Raw genomic sequence first — 18,121 nt, 5'->3', positions numbered from 1 at the left:
TGTCAAATGCCAAGTATTTGTTGGTATATTTAAAAAGAGAAAGAAATACAAAACAAATAATTAACATTAAATACTTCAATTAATGTATAGTTTATAGTTAAGTCCAGATATGATCCAATCTTCTATACCTTCTTCATATTGGAGACTGCATACTAGAAATGAATAGTCATAATCTTGACCTTAAATCATTGCAAAATTATGAATTTACATTTACATTATCAAATAAAAATTATATTATGCCAATATAGTTTAGTGTTAATTTGAAAACGAGTAACCCACGAATTGCCTATTTATAAGTTTTCTGTATTGCCTTATCCTCAAGTATAATATTCTGCCTAATCATCAGGAGATTCCTTATAAGTAGGAAGAACAAAACTCAGGACTGCTTTGTCTATTCTCCGAGTCTTTAGAGTTGGTTGGTGGTAGCTGATGCACGCTAAATGTGAGACTTGGGCTCTCATGGTCAGCTCACTGGGTTCCCGTTGTCACCTGCATCTCCAAGATTACCAAGGTCGGTCTCTTCTGCCCTCTCTCCCCCTCTCTGTCCCTCTCTCCCTCCCGCCCTCCCTTCCTCTCTTCTTCCCTTCCTTCTCTCTCTCTCTCTCACACACACCCTCCACACACACGCTTCATGGATATACTGTCCCTCCACTAACGCACCACTCGCTCCTCACAGCACAACTTGGATCAAAGTCTCAGACCCCTGAAGATCTCTCGCATGGGGTCGCCATTCTTCCTGCTTTGTGCTCAAGGCGCAGGACCTGGAGTTCTCAGTTTCCAAGCAAGACTGGTCGAGTCTAAGTCGGATTGGCTGCGATAGAACGAGGTTATACCAAATCACAAAGCTAGGATTTTCATCTCTCTCTTAGTCTCCGCCCTCGAATCCCGGCAACACGGCGCTGTTTTTCTGAGAGGAACCCGGCCTGGGGTTGCTATGGAGATAGGACGCAGCAACTTACAGAGCAACCAGGACCCAGAAATCGCTTAAGAGACGGCGGCAAAGTAACTGAACTGAGTTGCCTTCTTCCATATTTTCACGCCCCTTTCATCCAGAACATTTTTTCTCGAACTGCTTCCATGGAAGACTCAACCTCCCCGAAGCAAGAAAAAGAAAACCAAGAAGAACTAGGGGAAGCAAGGCGGTCATGGGAAGGAAAGACAGCAGCTTCTCCCCAATATTCTGAGCCTGAGTCGTCTGAGCCCTTGGAGGCGAAGCAGGGGCCAGAAACTGGACGCCAGTCCCGAAGCAGCCGTCCTTGGAGCCCCCAGTCTAGAGCCAGGACGCCTCTGGGTGGCCCCGCGGGGCCAGAAACATCATCACCTGCTCCTCTGTCTCTGCGGGAGCCCTCTTCCACTCCTTCTCCCCCGGCTCCGGCCAGACAAGACCTCGTGGCACCACCTCAGTCACACAGGACCACGAGTGTGATTCCTGAAGCTGGAACACCTTATCCTGATCCTTTGGAACAATCATCTGATAAAAGAGAATCAATTCCTCTTCACACAAGCCAGTCAGAGCGAAACACCTTTCAACAATCTCAGCAACCCAAACCCCACCTGTGTGGACCAAGGGACGTGAGCTATAACGATGCTAAACAGAAAGAGCTGAGATTTGACGTTTTTCAGGAGGCAGACTCAAACAGTGACTGTGATTTACAGCTGCCTGCGCCTGGGGGCTCTGAAGGGGCCCCCAGCATGCTTGAGACCACCATTCAGAATGCTAAGGCTTACCTGCTGAAGACTAGTAGCAAGTCGGGCTTTAATCTGTAAGTCTCAGAGGGAAAAAAGGTAAAAGTTTGGCAAAGCAAGAGGGTATGTGAGTATGTCTGTGTGAGAGTGTGTTTCTGTGAGTGAATCAAAATATATTTGAAAAGATTGTATTAGTAAAAGAGAGTTAATGACATAAGTCTGGATCACATGACTCAAAACAGGTCATTAATGGAGATTCTTATGCCTTCTTTTTCTTAACCTTTTTTTTTTTTTTGCTTTTCCTGCAGCTTCTTCAAAGATCCTAGGCACACACAAAAAATAAAACTTAGGAATTATGGAGTCTCGGGCTTGAAAGATATCATAAAGACCATAAAGTCCAAGCATCTCTCCAGGATACTTGTGAAAAATAACTGTCTACCAGTGAAAGCAATCATATGTCTCTCATCTGTAGATGCTATGGCTTGCATGGCTTTTGAGTTCCCAACCCAGGCTGTGCTAGGGTGACCACCATCTCAGTTTGGCTGAGCGCTGAAAGTTCTTTATCCTAAGAAACCCCTTAGTCCTCACAAACTAGGAGAACTGGTCACTATACAAGCCACCTGGAACACATGCCATTTTATCCAAGTCTCTTAAAATGTGATGATCAATAGTCTACATAGGTTCTGCCCATCCCATTATAGCTTTAATTTTAGAACTTACGACAATGTAGATTTCTATAGATTTTTGCTTCCAGAGTTACATAATGATAGGGTCAATAGTATTTTAGGGCTAGAAGGGATTTTGGAAAACATCTAATACAACTCATTTGTTTTTGTAAATGAGGAGACCAAGTCATGGAGAACCTAATTTGCTCAAGATTCCAGTGGCTGACAACACTTACAGACTCTTACCTCTCCCTCCATCACTAAGCTCCAGCCCCATGGCTGTTCCCTGGGCCCAGAAGGCTTCTTTTCTAAGTCTTTGTCTGGCTGGCTCCTCATTCTTCGGAACTCAACTTCCATGGAACACTACTAAAAAGCTTATTCTTTTCCTTCATAGCATTTAATGTCATTTATAGTTGTATATACAGAGAGATAGACTTATATTTGATTATCTGACTCTCCCACTAGATTGCAGGCCCCCAAAGGGTAGGGACTCTGAATTTTGTATACCACTATATACTTAGTGGTAGCACAATGCCAGCAACTATTAATCGAGTAAGAAGAAATGAATGCTTTTTATATTCTTTCACTCTACAACAACCAACATAGAAGACTTCTTGTTGTTGCTGTTGGTTTTGTCTTTGTTTTGAGACGGAGTCTGCTTTGTCGCCCGGGCTGGAGTGTAGTGGCACCATCTCGGCTCATTGCAGCCTCTGCCTCCCGGGTTCAAGTGATTCTCCTACCTCAGCCTCCCAAGTAACTGGGATTACAGGCGTGAGCCACTGTGCCCAGCCTCAACACAGAACACTTCTGTGACAGAATGTTTGGGGTTCTGTTTTCCTATCCACAAGCAAGCAATCCCTTCTGCAGCGGGCACCAACTAGGTGTCCTCTGATTCAATTCTGACATATCCACCTGGAGATAGCGTCAGATCCCACAGGTTGAGGGCTCAATCCCACAAGACTTCCCCACACTTCCAATGCCAATCACAAGCCCCAGGCTGATTAACCTGTGCTTCTGACCAACCAGCTATAAATCAGGGATCCCACAACTCCCTCCTTGGGTTCGACTGATGTGCTAGAGTGGCTCACAGAACTCAGGGAAACACTAATATTACTGGCTTATTATAAAGGAGATTACACAGGATGCATATGAAGAGGTATTGGGTAGGGAGTGCAAAGCTTCCATGCCCTCTCTGGGAAGGCCACCCTCCAGCAACCTCCATGTGTTCAGCTGGCAGACGCTCCCCGAAACCTGTTCTCTTGGGTCTTTTATGGAGATGTTATTGGATAGGCATGATTGATGACTGTGTAGAAATGTGATTTATAGGGGTATAATCTAATGCTAAGAGACTGAGTGGGGAGACCCAGCAAGGCCTATCCAGATTCTTCTTGGCCTCTCTGTGGAGCATTCTTTCCTCCTTGATATGGAGCAGGACCTCTTTTGAAATGCGGGTCTTATGACCGTCAATCAGACAAAGTAGGTTAGAGAATTTCATTATGGCCAGACATGGAGAAAGGTTAGAGTATACTTTCAGTTTCTAAGGCCTATCTTGGGGAGAAATGAAAAGTGGTATGAGACTTACGAGTCAGAAACTATGCATGAAAACCAATGTATACAAATCATAATTCCCAAGTTTTCACCATAATCTATTGGGGTGCTTCCTGATTAATCAGTAAATATTAATTAAATGCCTACTGAGTATACATTGTGGCAAATACTTGCAGCTATTACTAGGCTTTAAGATATAGGAGATAAAATTGTAAAGTCTAATGAATAAAAACATTAATGTATGATGTGAGAAATCTCATGAAATGTGAGATCAGTTTGAAATACTATTTATTAGTTAATTTTTTTTTTTTTGAGACAGAGTCTCGCTCTGTCCCCCAGGATGGAGTGCGGTAGCACGATCTTGGCTCACTGTAAGCTCTGCCTCCCAGGTTCACGCTATTCTCCTGCCTCAGCCTCCCGAGTAGCTGGGACTACAGGCGCCCGCCACCACACCCAGCTAATTTTTTTTTTTTTTTTTGTATTTTTAGTAGAGACGTGGTTTCACTGTGTTAGCCAGGATAGTCTCGATCTCCTGACTTCATGATCCGCCTGCCTCTGCCTCCCAAAGTGTTGGGATTACAGGCGTGAGCCACCACACCCAGCCTATTAGTTAATATTTTAAACTACAATTTACTTAAGCTGCAAGAATGTAATTTGCTACCCTGCAGTGGATTCTACTTGAATTTCTGATATAAACTTCTTGACGTATTGCCCTATGTTATATAACAAGCATGAATTTACAAACTATTAAAATTGCAAAGGAATACATTACAAATACTTGTGAGTTCACTAACAATTTAAAACTGAATGCAAAAACATGAGAAATTTTTCTTTATTGAATTATTTTATATTTTATAATTGATATTACTTACATATCTAAATTTAATTTTATTTCCAAATGCTGTCTCTGAGGTAATAAGTGAATGTCTTCCATAATATTCACTGCTATCCTCTAAGTACTTTAGTGCCTGCAGTTCAAAATTGTTTAGTAAAAGATGACTAACTCCATCTCTTATATGCAGATCTAATTTGACAGCCATAAAAGCTATTTTTCATGGCAATTTAAACAGTCTTTGACTGAAATATGGAATCTGAAAATGGTTTTTCGTCATTGAATTAAAAGGCTATAGTAAAGAATTGCTTGCTCCTTTTCTTCCATTAAAAAAATAAATTGTTAATCCTCCCTAATAGAAAAAACTATAATTGTAAATTAAAACCTAATGCATAGATTTCATAATTTGACACAAAGGCATTTTCAGGTGTGGACTTGAATAAAGCACATATATGCATTATATTGAAACCTGAAAAATAAAATGAAAATTTGGATTGAGAGTCCCTAATTTGATGCCATCCACATCTGCTATTGAAGCAGATCAAACCCTTTCATTATTAACCCAGCTATTGCCCGATAACCAACAGTGTTTTTCGTCTGGAGTCTTCTCCATGAGTTTTCTTTTTCTTTTCTTTTCGAGACGGAGTCTCACTTTGTCACTCATGCTGGAGTGCAGTAGCATGATCTAGCTCACTGCAACCTCCGCCTCCCGGGTTCAAGTGATTCTCCTGACTCAGCCTCCCAAGTAGCTGGAATTACAGGTGCCTGCCACCACACCTGATTAATTTTTGTTTTTTTAATAGAGGCGGGGTTTTACCATGTTGGTTAGGCTGGTCGTAAATTCCTGACCTCCGGTGGTTCACCCACCTCTGGCTCCCAAAGTGCTGGGATTACAGGCAGCCACTGCGCCCAGCCTTCTCCATGAGTTTCAACAGTGCATGAATATTAAGGAAGCTTGATGAAGTTTTAAAGAAACTCCTAGTCAAAACATTTCTGTTCATTTACAAGAATTATTTGAGGAAGGAATTTTATATTCTTCAAATACTGTATAATATTTTTAACTGCCCTTTACATTGATCTCCCATATAATATACATATTTTTCTTTGACATTTCTGAGGTCATTAGATAAATATAGACATTAAATGAAAAAGAAAAAGCAAAAAATATAGCTTGGGTCAATTAATAGAAAGTAGGCAATTATTGAACAACTGTTTATTTTGTTTCACTATAATAAGAGAGGAGACATACAAAATCCTAATCTTGGCCGTGAAGAACCTACTGCAGTTGCTGAATAGGAAATATATAATGTAATAACATTTCAGAGCAGCATATCATTGTTCTCAGGAAGAACCCCTCTGAACCAGGGAAGGATGATTTTGGGGAATGACTTGAGTGCTAAGTCCCTAAGAATGAAAGTTTTAAATTATTTTTTGAGAGAAATTATATATATGGTTCACAGCAAGCAAAAGCTCCCAGGTAGAACTTAGCAAATATATGAAAGTAATTTTATTAGAAGGTCTAAATGAACTAATAATTAGAAACAAAGTTGGAGAGATACAATGCGTATCCACCAGAGAAGCAATTTATACAAATTTCCACATCAAACAGAGGAGTTTTTTCTCAAGAAAAGAGCACTTTGACAGGACACAGGAACACTTTGACAGACATTTTGGCCTCTTAACATTCACTTTGTAATTCTGGTATTTGAAAAAGCAAACACTAGCAGTTCTATATAAAATGTAATAAATTACTGAGAGGATAGAGGCAATTTCACTAATTCAGTTGTGAAATAAAAATCTAGGGCAGTGTTTGTAATAGAATAGAACAAAATGTTAGATTGTATCACATTTCAATAAAGGTAAGTAATATTTAATGGCACTTTTTTGTTGTGTGTAAGTGGATGTTACAATATGAAATGCAAGATGCTCTGAGAAACACTGAAGTACCAATTGGCTTAAAAAAAATGGAAAGAAAGAGAACAGATCTTAAAGACAGAGTCAACAGGATTAGAAATCAAATTGGATTGGGTGAGGGCAGGGGAAGGGGAATGGAAAAGAAGTTATAGTAAACAGTGAAAAATAATGTTAATCACTTTTAAATATATAACCAAAAGATTGTAATTTCAGAAATAAAATGTGAAAATGTACCTGATGTGGAATATGTATCATGCTCTAAAATGTTTTTCTTTAATAACTTAAACATCCTTATTATATTAGAATCATTTCCTGAGGAAAACTCTAGGATAAGTTATTTCTGGCATAGTAGAAATTACCTTAAGTGTTATCCACTGAAAATCTCTGAAGACTTTCAGTTATTGAAGTTCCCTAAAAACAAACTAACTGAGTCTGCAAATAGCTGTTCAATAATTGCCTACTTTCTATTAATTGACCTAAGCTATATTTTTTCTTTTTTTGTTTTTCATTTAACGTCTATATTTATCTAATGACCTCAGAAATGTCAAAGAAAAATGCTTCTTCAAATGCTCTTGACATGTATATTATCTGGAATTTTCTGTTTGGATAGATATGATCATCTTTCTAATATGTTGACCAAGATATTAAATGAGCGTCCTGAAAATGCTGTCGACATCTTTGAAAATATTAGCCAAGATGTGAAGATGGCACATTTTAGTAAAAAATTTGATGCACTCCACAATGAGAATGAGATGCTTCCAACATATGAAATAGCAGAAAAGCAAAAGGCTCTTTTTCTCCAGGGACATTTGGAAGGAGTTGACCAAGAATTGGAAGATGAAATAGTAAGTCACTACTATAAATTTTAATAATTAAATCTTAGGATTTTATTTGGGATGAATAGCTGTGGCTTTAAATTCATACCAACTGTATTTTATAGCTTTTTTTTTTTTTAGACAGGTGCCCAGGCTTGGAGTACAATGGCACGATCCTGGCTCACTGCAGCCTCTACCTCTCAGGGTCAAGCGATTCTCCTCCCTCAGCCTCCTGAGTAGCTGGGACTTCAGGCACGTGCCACCATGCCCAGCTAATTTTTGTATTTTTAGTAGAGATGGGGTTTTGCCATATCGGCCAGGCTGGTCTCAAACTCCTGACCTCAAGTGATCTGCCTACCTTGGCCTCCCAGAATGTTGGGATTACAGGAGTGAGCCACTGCACCTGGCCTTTATAGCTTCTTACATAGTGTTTGCATCTTATTTTTGGAAAGTATCTTCAAGCCTTCTTTAGTCAACCTCATTTCACACTACTCATTTCCTTGATTAGGGATTTCTTGTTTTATCATACTGTGTTTTAGTATTTTGCAAGCTAAAACAGATTGTTATAGGTTTGTATGCTAAGTTTCTTAATATTAGAGAAAAGGATTTCTTCACATTTTATATTCTCCAAGGTGCCTGGTGCAGATCTAGATGTACAGCTATCTTTTGCTAAAGATTTGTTGAATAATGAATAAATGTTAGATAATTAAAAATCAGGTTTTAAATCAAGTTGCATATTTATTAGAAAATTCACAAGCACTTCTAATGTCATTTGTATTTTCTTCTAAGACAAGCTCCTTATGTTATGATTTGATATTATGTATATTACATCAATGGGATGTAATACAAGAGGAGAGGAGTAAAATACTTTTTTAAATCGTCATAGACAAAATGTTGAAAATATTTGGAGTTGGTGACAGAGATTGAAAAAAGCTATAATTAGAGAATAAAATCTTATATATCAAAGAAATTTTAATTTCAAATATTTCATAATAGTATTGGCGATTCTGTTTCCTAAATACTCATATACTTGTAATTTGTACACATCTGCTGAACTTATGTTCTGTTACCACTAGATTATTTAAGATGTGTCTATATACTTTCAAATTTGATGTTTGGAGTAAGGTATTTTCAAAATAGCACTCTGTCAGGGAAGAGAGAAGAGAGACAGTAGATGCTGTCTCTAGGCTAAGCAGCCTACGAGGAGAGAGCTAACTGACAGTAAGATCTGTAGTACTCATACAAAAGGAACAGGTGATAGGTGTCAAGGAGTTGACATTGGACAGTTTCAACAAGGTGGCAGTTGGTTCTGTAGCCATATCCAGTGATGATGAGTCTGGGAGCGAACAGCATATGGAGATGAGGCAGATAGGCAGGCATTCTCATGCAGGAGTTAATCAAAGAAACTTCAGACTTCAGGGTAAGAATGGGTGCCCTTTATAGGCACAGCATCACAAGGTAGGACTTTGCGTCCTAAAACTAGGATATGGGGTGAGAATACAAATAAGCTGTTTTGATCATGGGACCTGGGCCCTTTAACTAGATTCCATAAATCTTCCTCATAAGGGATAAGATTGGCTTTACAGCCTGGAACAGCTGAGTCATCAGGTGAAGACTAAAAGCTCCACCTCAGAAAGTAGAAAGATGCAGGAACAGATAGACAGAGAGGTCTCTCTGATGCACTGAAATATGAACTACATGACCAACCCCGTCCCTGACTTACATGTTTAGAGTGTTCATGTTTTTATTCCTTCCTTTAACCACACCAGAATTCATTTGCTTAGTCTTCAGCATTCATTTATTCATTCACCCATTTATTCATACACAATGTGACTACTGCATTCCGAGTACTGAGATACACATGGGAAAAAGACTTTTCTGACTTTAAGTTGCTTACAATTTAGAGAAAGGCAAAAAAGACTGGAAAGCCATTTGATTAGTGCAATAAAGAGCTAGCCTCATTTGATGGAGTAAACATGGGCTTTGGAGGTAGCCAGATCTGAGTTAGAATCCTAGTTCAACTAGCTTGCTAGTTGTGTGATTTTGAGCAAGAGGCTAAACTTTCCAAGCCTTAAGGACAATCAAATGGCAAAAACCTGAGGGGTGGAGGTAGTATATATAAAGGATTTGGCCTATAATAGGAACTTAATAGTAGCAATTATTATTATATTGTTTTGACAACATGATAAATGACAGAATGGAACAACTAACTCTACTATTGGTAATTGGGCAAGGCTTTTTAGTGGAGGTAATATTTCATTTGGGCCATGAAGGATAAGCAGGAGTTCACCAGGTGAAGACTCTTAGAAATTAAATTCTTAGAAAAAAGAACAATAAAATAATCAGGAAAGATTATTTGATGTTTGGAAAAGTCGAGTGTGGGTTTGAGGGAGTGATTGATGGAAATGAAGCAAACAGAGTGCTTAAAGCCAGACTGTTCTTTGTGCGTTGATAAGTAACTTCTTTCTTGTAAACAGTAAGAAGTTTTTAAATAGAGAATAGCATGGTCTGACTTTTGGTTTAGAAAGATAACTCTGATCATAATATGAAAGATAATGAAAAAAGAAAGGTAGAATGGGGCCGGGAGGAGAGCGTTAGAAGCTTTCTGCTATAGCACAAGTAGTGAGGATGGTGACTAATGCAGTATAAATGAATATAAGAGGAGGAAATAATGCCAACAAATTTTTATGTGCTAGAATCAATAGGAATCTAACTACTTAAATATTGAAGGTCAAGGAAGTCAGAGGAAACAAAGATGACCAAACTTTCTGGTGTGAGAAACTGAGATGTCACTGGTGAAGAAAGAGTACATAGAAAAAAGAGAAAACTTTGAGAGAAACGTGAATTAAATATTAAACTGAGGTATTTTTAGAATACTTAAGTGAAATTTATCAGAAGTGGCTAGAAATATGTGTAGAATATGGAAGAAAATCAGAGTTAAAGAAACTTTAAACAGCCACTTATCACTTGAAGTGGTGTGGAGAACTCTTCCAAGCATAAAGTGTTGAGAGATGCGGTAAGTGAAAAGGATATTTTAACAACATCAACATTTGGAGCTCAAGAAATAAGGGAGCAATTAAAGAGACTTAAGATGAAATAGTTCTAAAGGGCCAAATAGGATAGGTACAGCAAATGTCAAGGAAAGACTTTTGCAATCCTACATCAAGGCGATGAGGATTTTAAAAAGTCATTATACTTATTTTGACACTACAATTATAATATAAATAATAGCATATCATTTATAAGAATAGCAGAGCTCTCAAGTTCTTCATCTTGAGGGTCAAGGTTTGTCTTGCAAGTTTTCTTGACCTATAGTTGAAGTTCTTTCCTACTTTTTCACAAATGTGTTTCTTTTTCTTTCTTTCTTTTTTCTATTTTTTTTTTTGAGATGGAGTCTCTCTCTGTGATCCAGGCTGGAGTGCAGTGGCGTCATCTCGGCTTACTGTGAGCTCTGCCTGTTGGGTTCATGCCACTCTCCTGTCTCAGCCTCCCGAATAGCTGGGACTACAGGTGCCCGCCACCACACCCGGCTAATTTTTTGTGTTTTTAGTAAAGATGGAGTTTCACCATGTTAGTCAGGATGGTCTTGCTTGTGATCTGCCTGACTTGGCCTCCCAAAGTGGTGGGATCACAGACGTGAGCCACCACGCCCAGCCTTCACAAATGTGTTTCTATGGTTCATTTGAGACTCTGCTTATTCATTTCTCTGTATTTCTTTTGTGGAATTTTTTTATTTCTCTCATTTTAAATTCAAAATAATTTATTATAAGTAGGAGGAGCATCTGACTACATTATGTCTTCAAGTATAGACATGAGTACTTTATTATATGTTCCTTTTATTTATTCTATACATTACATTACACAGGATACTATATTAATTTTTAGTGGTCCTATATATATAAAACCATGCACTTAATAAATGTTTATTATTTTTAAAGATATATAGTAATATAGACATATGTAAAACCATTATTTTGTTCTAAATATATGTGTACATAGTTATTCTACATCTTATTTTAGGATAGTAAGGGAGTCACTTAAATATTTTTTTATAAAACAGGAATGTTGAATTTTTATTATTCATACTGATTATTAAATTTTCTCTACCTAAGATATGTACATAAACAAGGTAGCTATTATACATTAATGAGTATAAGATACAAGAGAAGCTACATTTATAAATAATGAGAGAAGAACAGAGATTCAGGAATTATCATACTTTGATCTAAGTATTTTTGTTTGTTTTTTGACATGAAGTCTCACTCTGTTGCCTAGGCTGGAATGCAGTGGTGCAATCTCAGCTCATTGCAACCTCCTCCTCCCGGGTTCAAGTGATCCTCCTGCCTCAGCCTCCCAAGTAGCTGGTACTACAGGCAGGCACCACCATGCCCAGCTAATTTTTGTATTTCTATTAGAGACGGGGGTCTCACCATGTTGGCCAGGCTGGTCTTGAACTCCTGAGCTCAGGTGATCCACCCACCTCAGCCTCCCAAAGTGCTGGGAGTACAGGTGTGAACCACCGTGCCCAGCCAATTTGATCTAAATCTTGAGAGAAATGTCAAAGAAGTGGTGGAGAAAGTAGAATATCAAGATACATTAAAAAGACAAGGGAAGCAAGCATTTGTCTTATCGATAAATTTTAACCACAGCATTTGTTTCCGCAGGCAGAAAACGCTCTTCCAAATGTAATGGAGTCAGCTTTTTATTTTGAACAAGCTGGAGTTGGTTTGGGCACAGATGAGACATACCGCATATTTCTTGCCCTCAAACAGCTTACTGACACCCACCCAATCCAAAGATGCCGCTTCTGGGGAAAGATCTTGGGTCTGGAAATGAATTATATTGTAGCTGAAGTGGAGTTTCGTGAGGGGGAAGATGAAGAGGAAGTGGAAGAGGAAGATGTGGCTGAAGAGAGGGACAATGGAGAAAGTGAAGCTGATGAAGATGAGGAAGATGAATTACCAAAATCCTTTTACAAGGCCCCACAGGCTATACCAAAAGAAGAAAGTAGAACAGGTGCCAACAAATATGTCTATTTTGTTTGCAATGAACCAGGAAGACCATGGGTGAAGTTACCACCAGTTATACCTGCACAAATTGTAATTGCAAGAAAAATCAAGAAATTTTTCACTGGGCGATTGGATGCTCCCATCATAAGCTACCCACCTTTCCCAGGAAATGAGAGTAATTATTTACGAGCGCAAATTGCCCGAATTTCAGCAGGAACCCACGTCAGTCCTCTAGGATTTTATCAGTTTGGTGAAGAGGAAGGAGAGGAAGAAGAAGAGGTAGAAGGTGGGCAAAATAGCTTTGAGGAAAACCCTGATTTCGAAGGCATCCAAGTGATTGATCTAGTAGAATCCCTATCCAATTGGGTTCATCATGTACAGCATATTCTCTCTCAGGTAGGAGCTTTGCAGTTCTCAATCTATCAGGTAATTAAGCAAATATTCATTAAATTATCACTATAATGCATGAAGATACACAAAATAAAGGCCTTTGGATTCTATTTAATAGGCAGGAAAAGAGATAATTAAAAACACAGCCAAAAATGCAGAGTAATATAAAATTCCGGTGTCTATATAATTGTCTATATAACTGAAGGTCCCAGGGATCTCCAAACAGACTTTATTTTCTATTTGAAAATAAAACACATTCTTCTGTGGAACATTTGACAAATGATGTACAGATTTAGATTTGTGTGTTCTGCAATTACGCAATTTTTTTATATGTTTAATATAGATGGGTACATTAATTTTGAAAACAGTTCTTTAATTTTATCTCTGTAATACATGTAGCTTTTATGTCAAGAACAGTAAGGGATTATAACAAAAACAAAAAACAAAGTAACAGTGCTATATAGCAGTTATGTAACACCTATTGTTCCACATGTGCGTGTGTTTGTGTGTGTGTGTGTGTGTGTATAAGATTTAATCTTTACAACAACCCCATGAAACAGTATTATTATCCTCAATTTTCAGATGAGGACATAGAAACAGAGAGTTTAGGAAATGTGACAAAAGGAACATAGCTAATAAGGAACAGAATCAGATGTGAGACTGCACAGAATGGACCCAGTGCATCCACTTAACCCTTGTGCTATACTACCTCATCTGCAGGTAGAAAATCTTCATTATACTTTGATCTAGATAAGAGATACTCTTAGCTTTCTCTACATAAGAGTTAACTAAATGAGACATTATAAACCCTAAACCTCCATAAATAATCTTATTACCACATTTAAATGTTATTGTTAATAATCATTATCATAATAGCTTCAGCTCTCTCATAGATTATTTACCACAAACCAGTAAAATAACACTCTTACCTTTTTCACTAAGGTTCTGCTAATTTTAAAATATAAGTGATAATTTTAAAATACACATTCTGTGACTTCAAGAATTTGGCAAATTCTCAAAATAAATAGCATGGCTTTTTCCTTGAAACAACCTAGATGAAACTAGCACTTGGAAAATGTACATAGAATGAATGAATGAATAATCGATTAAATTCCCAGAGTGACGCTTCATCCTGATCAATTCAAATGAATGTTCTGAAATTTTAAGGTCCCCATTAGACTACTAAATCTTGCAACATTCATTCCTAGGGTCGCTGTAATTGGTTCAACTCCATACAAAAAAACGAGGAAGAAGAAGAGGAAGGAGAGGAAGAAGATGAAGAAAAAGAAGAGCCTGACTACATAGAACAGGAAGTGGGGCCTCCTCTTTTGACACCAATCTCTGAAGATTTAGGTTATTTTACATAACTATTATCACACACAGACACACAAACAACATAATATACTATATGCGTTATATAGTAAATATGAGAGTTAGAAAGCTCTAAAAAGTGAACAAGAGCCAAGGTCTCATCCTCTTCCCATTCGTGTTCTGGGATGATAGGGAGTGAAGAATATAGCTGGCCACATCAATGTTGTCTGACAGAGGTTGAAGGAGTCATGTAGAGAGGAAACATAAGTTGGCTGTAGCGCTTTCTGGAAATGTTGACAATTGTCTCCTTTATTATTCTTGTCTTGCATTCTGCAGACCATAAACAAATGGCATAAATATTCTTGGTCCTGGTTTTTAAAAACTCTACTCTCATTCCTATATTATTTCTTTCCCTTCAGTTTTGGAGTATTTGTGCTTGCAACCCTTGATCTCATTTAATAATAATATACCTTTCATTAGGCCATCAAATACTACTCACTCTACCACACAAGCCTCCTTTCCCTTAATAAAACTTCTTGTCTTGGTTGCAAAAATGGAGATATATATTTCAAATTCCATTGTTCCAAAACATTCATGAAGTACCCTCCTGATTTTGTTAAGCTGCTGCTGTTTTTCCTTTCTATATCAAATATGTGTGTATCTGTGTTTGTGCATGCATGTGTGGACTTAAAAAAATAGCTTACACAGTAGATTCTTGTCTAGTCAGGAATTAAGCTTTTGCATTTCTCTTTGGGTTCCAGAGATTCAGAATATACCCCCTTGGACAACACGGTTATCCTCAAATCTCATTCCACAATATGCTATTGCAGTCCTTCAATCCAACCTTTGGCCTGGAGCATATGCCTTCTCCAATGGCAAGTAAGTATCTGACCACTTATAAAGCCATTTCTGTGATTAGTTAAGCTCTGGAAATTATAAATAACCACTACAATGTTAAGCTACTATCATTGTTTTCTTGTTGTTGTTTTGTTTTGTTTTTTTGAGACAGAGTCTTGCTCTGTCACCCAAGCTGGAGTGCAGTGGCATGATCTCAGCTCACTGCAACCTCCGCCTCCTGGGTTCAAACTATTCTCCTGCCTCAGCCTCCCCAGTAGCTGGGATTACAGGCATGCACCACTGTGCCCAGCTAATTTTTGTATTTTTTTTTTTTTTAGTAGATACGAGGTTTCACCATGTTAGCCAGGCTGGCCTCAAACTCCTGATCTCATGATTTACCCCACCTCGGCCTCTCAAAGTGCTGGGATTACATGTTTGAGCCACCATGCCTGGCCGCTACTATCGTTTTAACGCATCTTTGGCATATTATGTGTGTTTGGCATAAAATTTATTAAAATAACATCTGTGATACACAATAAAACATCAAATTCAGGACATTAAGTAGTAATTCGGACTTCTACCCTTTCATCTTATCAGTTTGTTGAAATAAAATATGGTTTTTCATCAATGATTATTTGGGTAATGACTTATTCATTCACTTAGAAGATTAATGGAGGTATTTCTAAGCTGTATTTAAATTAGTTTAAATCTCAGATCATTTTTGTTGGAAATCTTGATAAAAGATAATTAAAATAGGCTATCGCTTTCAAAGGAATTAAGATCAAGAGGACACTGAAAATAATTTTATCCCTTACCTAGAACATATACTTCTATTTGTCTTATGTTTCCATTTCTTTCCTAATAACCCAGTGTCAGAAGCTTAGCTTATCTGGAGAGAAAGCTGAGCAGCCAGGTGTTAGAGTAGCCATTAAAGCACAACAAGCTAAAAATGAGAGTTAAGCCTTCAATCATTTACTGTGATAGTATAAGCAAGAGAAAGCTTTGACATCCCCGTTCCATTTTCCCCCATGGAATGACCCTCTAGTGGAGAGTCAGGTGGATCAGCACAGATATGGCTATCATAGATGTGGAGGTGCTGGGGTCATCTCATTGACAAGGGAATCCTCAAATGGCTCCTGCAGTTTTACAGACCTGGAGACCAAGAGGAGGATGAGAGGGGCTGGAAGTGAAAAAGTGCTGAGCACAGAGAGCAGAGAAAGGAGGGGCTGGAAAGGTCTCTGCTGAAGGCCTCAGATAAAGAGACCTAGGAATGGAAGCACTTGGTCTAGGAATGCAAACATTGAAGAGCATGACTAGCCAAAGGGGCCAGCATCCTTGACTGCAACTTCCCGTAAAAACAGCAATGCATTGTACTCCAAGTCTGGTGTGCCAGGTAAACTCTTTGTGATTGCCTATGGTCATACCTAAAAAAAAGTAACACATAGGTTTCTAACTACAAGCCCAACTCCTTGCCCAGGCAGGAGTCTGCAGGGTTAGCTATTTTTAAATCTTTCTAACTTTGTGGAAGGTAATAACTTTTTTTTTTTTCTCCTGAAAATAATTGAAGGAAGAAAGGCTTTTGCTTGTGGTCTAGGTGTAGGGTACATTTTAACAGTGTCTAGTCCCACAGTTTTTTTTTAACCAGCTTAAGCAGTTTGAATGAAAACAATTCCCTGTGGTAGAAAAATCATTGAGGAATATTTTACTTCTAGCATTTTACATGTATTGCTTTTTAAATTATAGGACCATGATATTCTAAGTACTTTAATATTACAGAAGGGTCCATTTTTCTGAGAAATTATATAATGATCTTTTTTTCTTTCCTTTTTTTTTTTTTTACTTACAGAAAATTTGAAAATTTCTACATAGGTTGGGGTCATAAGTATAGTCCAGACAATTATACACCCCCAGTTCCACCACCAGTTTATCAAGAATACCCCAGTGGACCAGAAATTACAGAAATGGATGACCCCAGTGTGGAGGAGGAGCAAGCTTTCAGGGCTGCACAAGAAGCAGTTCTACTTGCAGCTGAGAATGAAGAATCTGAGGAAGATGAAGATGAGGAAGATGATTATGACTAATAAACATAAAATTAGCCTGGTTTTATGTGACACTGATACACACATACCCCTTATATGAGACTAATTTTACACTTTTCTGTGTGTGTATATACATACACATGTCAGAAATTATTCAACTGCAAAAGTCAATCTTGAAAATATCAAGCTTGAAATTTCACATGTAGAAATATTAACATTTTTATTGAAAGATACTCATGGGATTTTCCAGAGGCTAAATAATATGCAATCAAATCACTGTTCTGAGGGTTATGGATAATGGAATATGTGCTTGTACATTTTTGTTTTTAAAAGGGCTTAGGTTTCACATGGTCCAGGTGAGGTAAAACAATTAAAATAAATAAATAAATGGTCTCAGGTTTAATTTGTAATATGACAAACACTGGAAGATACAACCCACAGGAAATTCTTGGAAACATCAATACTTTTTTAAAGAGTGTCAAGGGGTATGAAAACAAAAAATATTGTTACTAAAGTAATGTATTGTTAACCTTTGTTAAGAACTGATCTCAGCATGTATTCTTAAACCTTTGTAATTACCTATGGTCGTGACTGTGATATTGTGCAAACACTGTATAGCATATATATTCATTTTTCCTGCTTGAGATAGTATCATAATTCCATAACCTGCTTAAAACTGTAGGGAACACTGAATTATTTTATTTTTATTTTTTTGGTGGGGAGGTGGTTGGGACAGAGTCTCTGTCGCCAGGCTAGAGTGCAGTAGTGCAATCTCGGCTCACTGCCACCTCTGCCTCCTGGGTTCAAGCGTTTCTCCTGCCTCAGCCTCCCGAGAAGCTGGGACTACCGGTGCGCGCCACTACGCCTGGCTTTATTTGTATTTTTCATAGAGATGGGGTTTCACCATGTTAGCCAGGCTGGTAAATTTTTAACCCTTTTGTTACTTCTCAAAGTCTTCTCAGACTCCTCTTTCATCCTACAGAAATTGATTTGAACTGATTGGGGAAAAATGATTTGCTTTGCACAGATATGGTTAGCTGGATACAGCCAGAGACTTGACTTATATTTTCTAGCA

General features: G+C 38.0%; 2 protein-coding genes across 4 annotated transcripts in view; one reads left to right on the top strand and one right to left on the bottom strand.

Annotated features, from left to right (window-relative positions):
* The first annotated feature begins 925 nt into the window (after positions 1–925).
* On the top strand, positions 926–17,626 carry RSPH4A (radial spoke head component 4A). Of its 3 annotated transcripts, none has more exons than XM_009206225.4 (6): positions 926–1,763; positions 7,256–7,490; positions 12,125–12,865; positions 14,068–14,172; positions 14,932–15,049; positions 16,854–17,626. In XM_009206225.4, the coding sequence occupies exons 1-6, from the start codon at positions 1,078–1,080 to the stop codon at positions 16,874–16,876; spliced, it is 1,908 nt and encodes a 635-aa protein (XP_009204489.2). In that variant the 5' UTR covers positions 926–1,077; the 3' UTR covers positions 16,877–17,626. The 3 variants fall into 3 exon arrangements, with proteins under 3 accessions (XP_009204489.2, XP_003898320.2, XP_021793641.2); XM_003898271.4 differs by having other exon boundaries at positions 14,068–14,212; XM_021937949.2 differs by lacking the exon at positions 16,854–17,626 and having other exon boundaries at positions 14,932–15,099.
* The window catches only part of ZUP1 (zinc finger containing ubiquitin peptidase 1), a 33,074-nt gene continuing 29,185 nt past the window's right edge, over positions 14,233–18,121 (bottom strand). Inside the window, exon 12 of the transcript XR_002521802.2 lies at positions 14,233–14,500. The gene's annotated coding sequence lies outside the window, so the exon portion shown is untranslated. The remainder of the gene's footprint in view (positions 14,501–18,121) is intronic.

This window comes from Papio anubis, chromosome 6, assembly GCF_008728515.1.
Source record: "Papio anubis isolate 15944 chromosome 6, Panubis1.0, whole genome shotgun sequence".
NCBI lineage: Eukaryota > Metazoa > Chordata > Mammalia > Primates > Cercopithecidae > Papio > Papio anubis.
The sequence above is the reverse complement of the archived record's forward strand: the minus strand, read 5'-3'. Positions and strand labels throughout refer to the sequence as shown.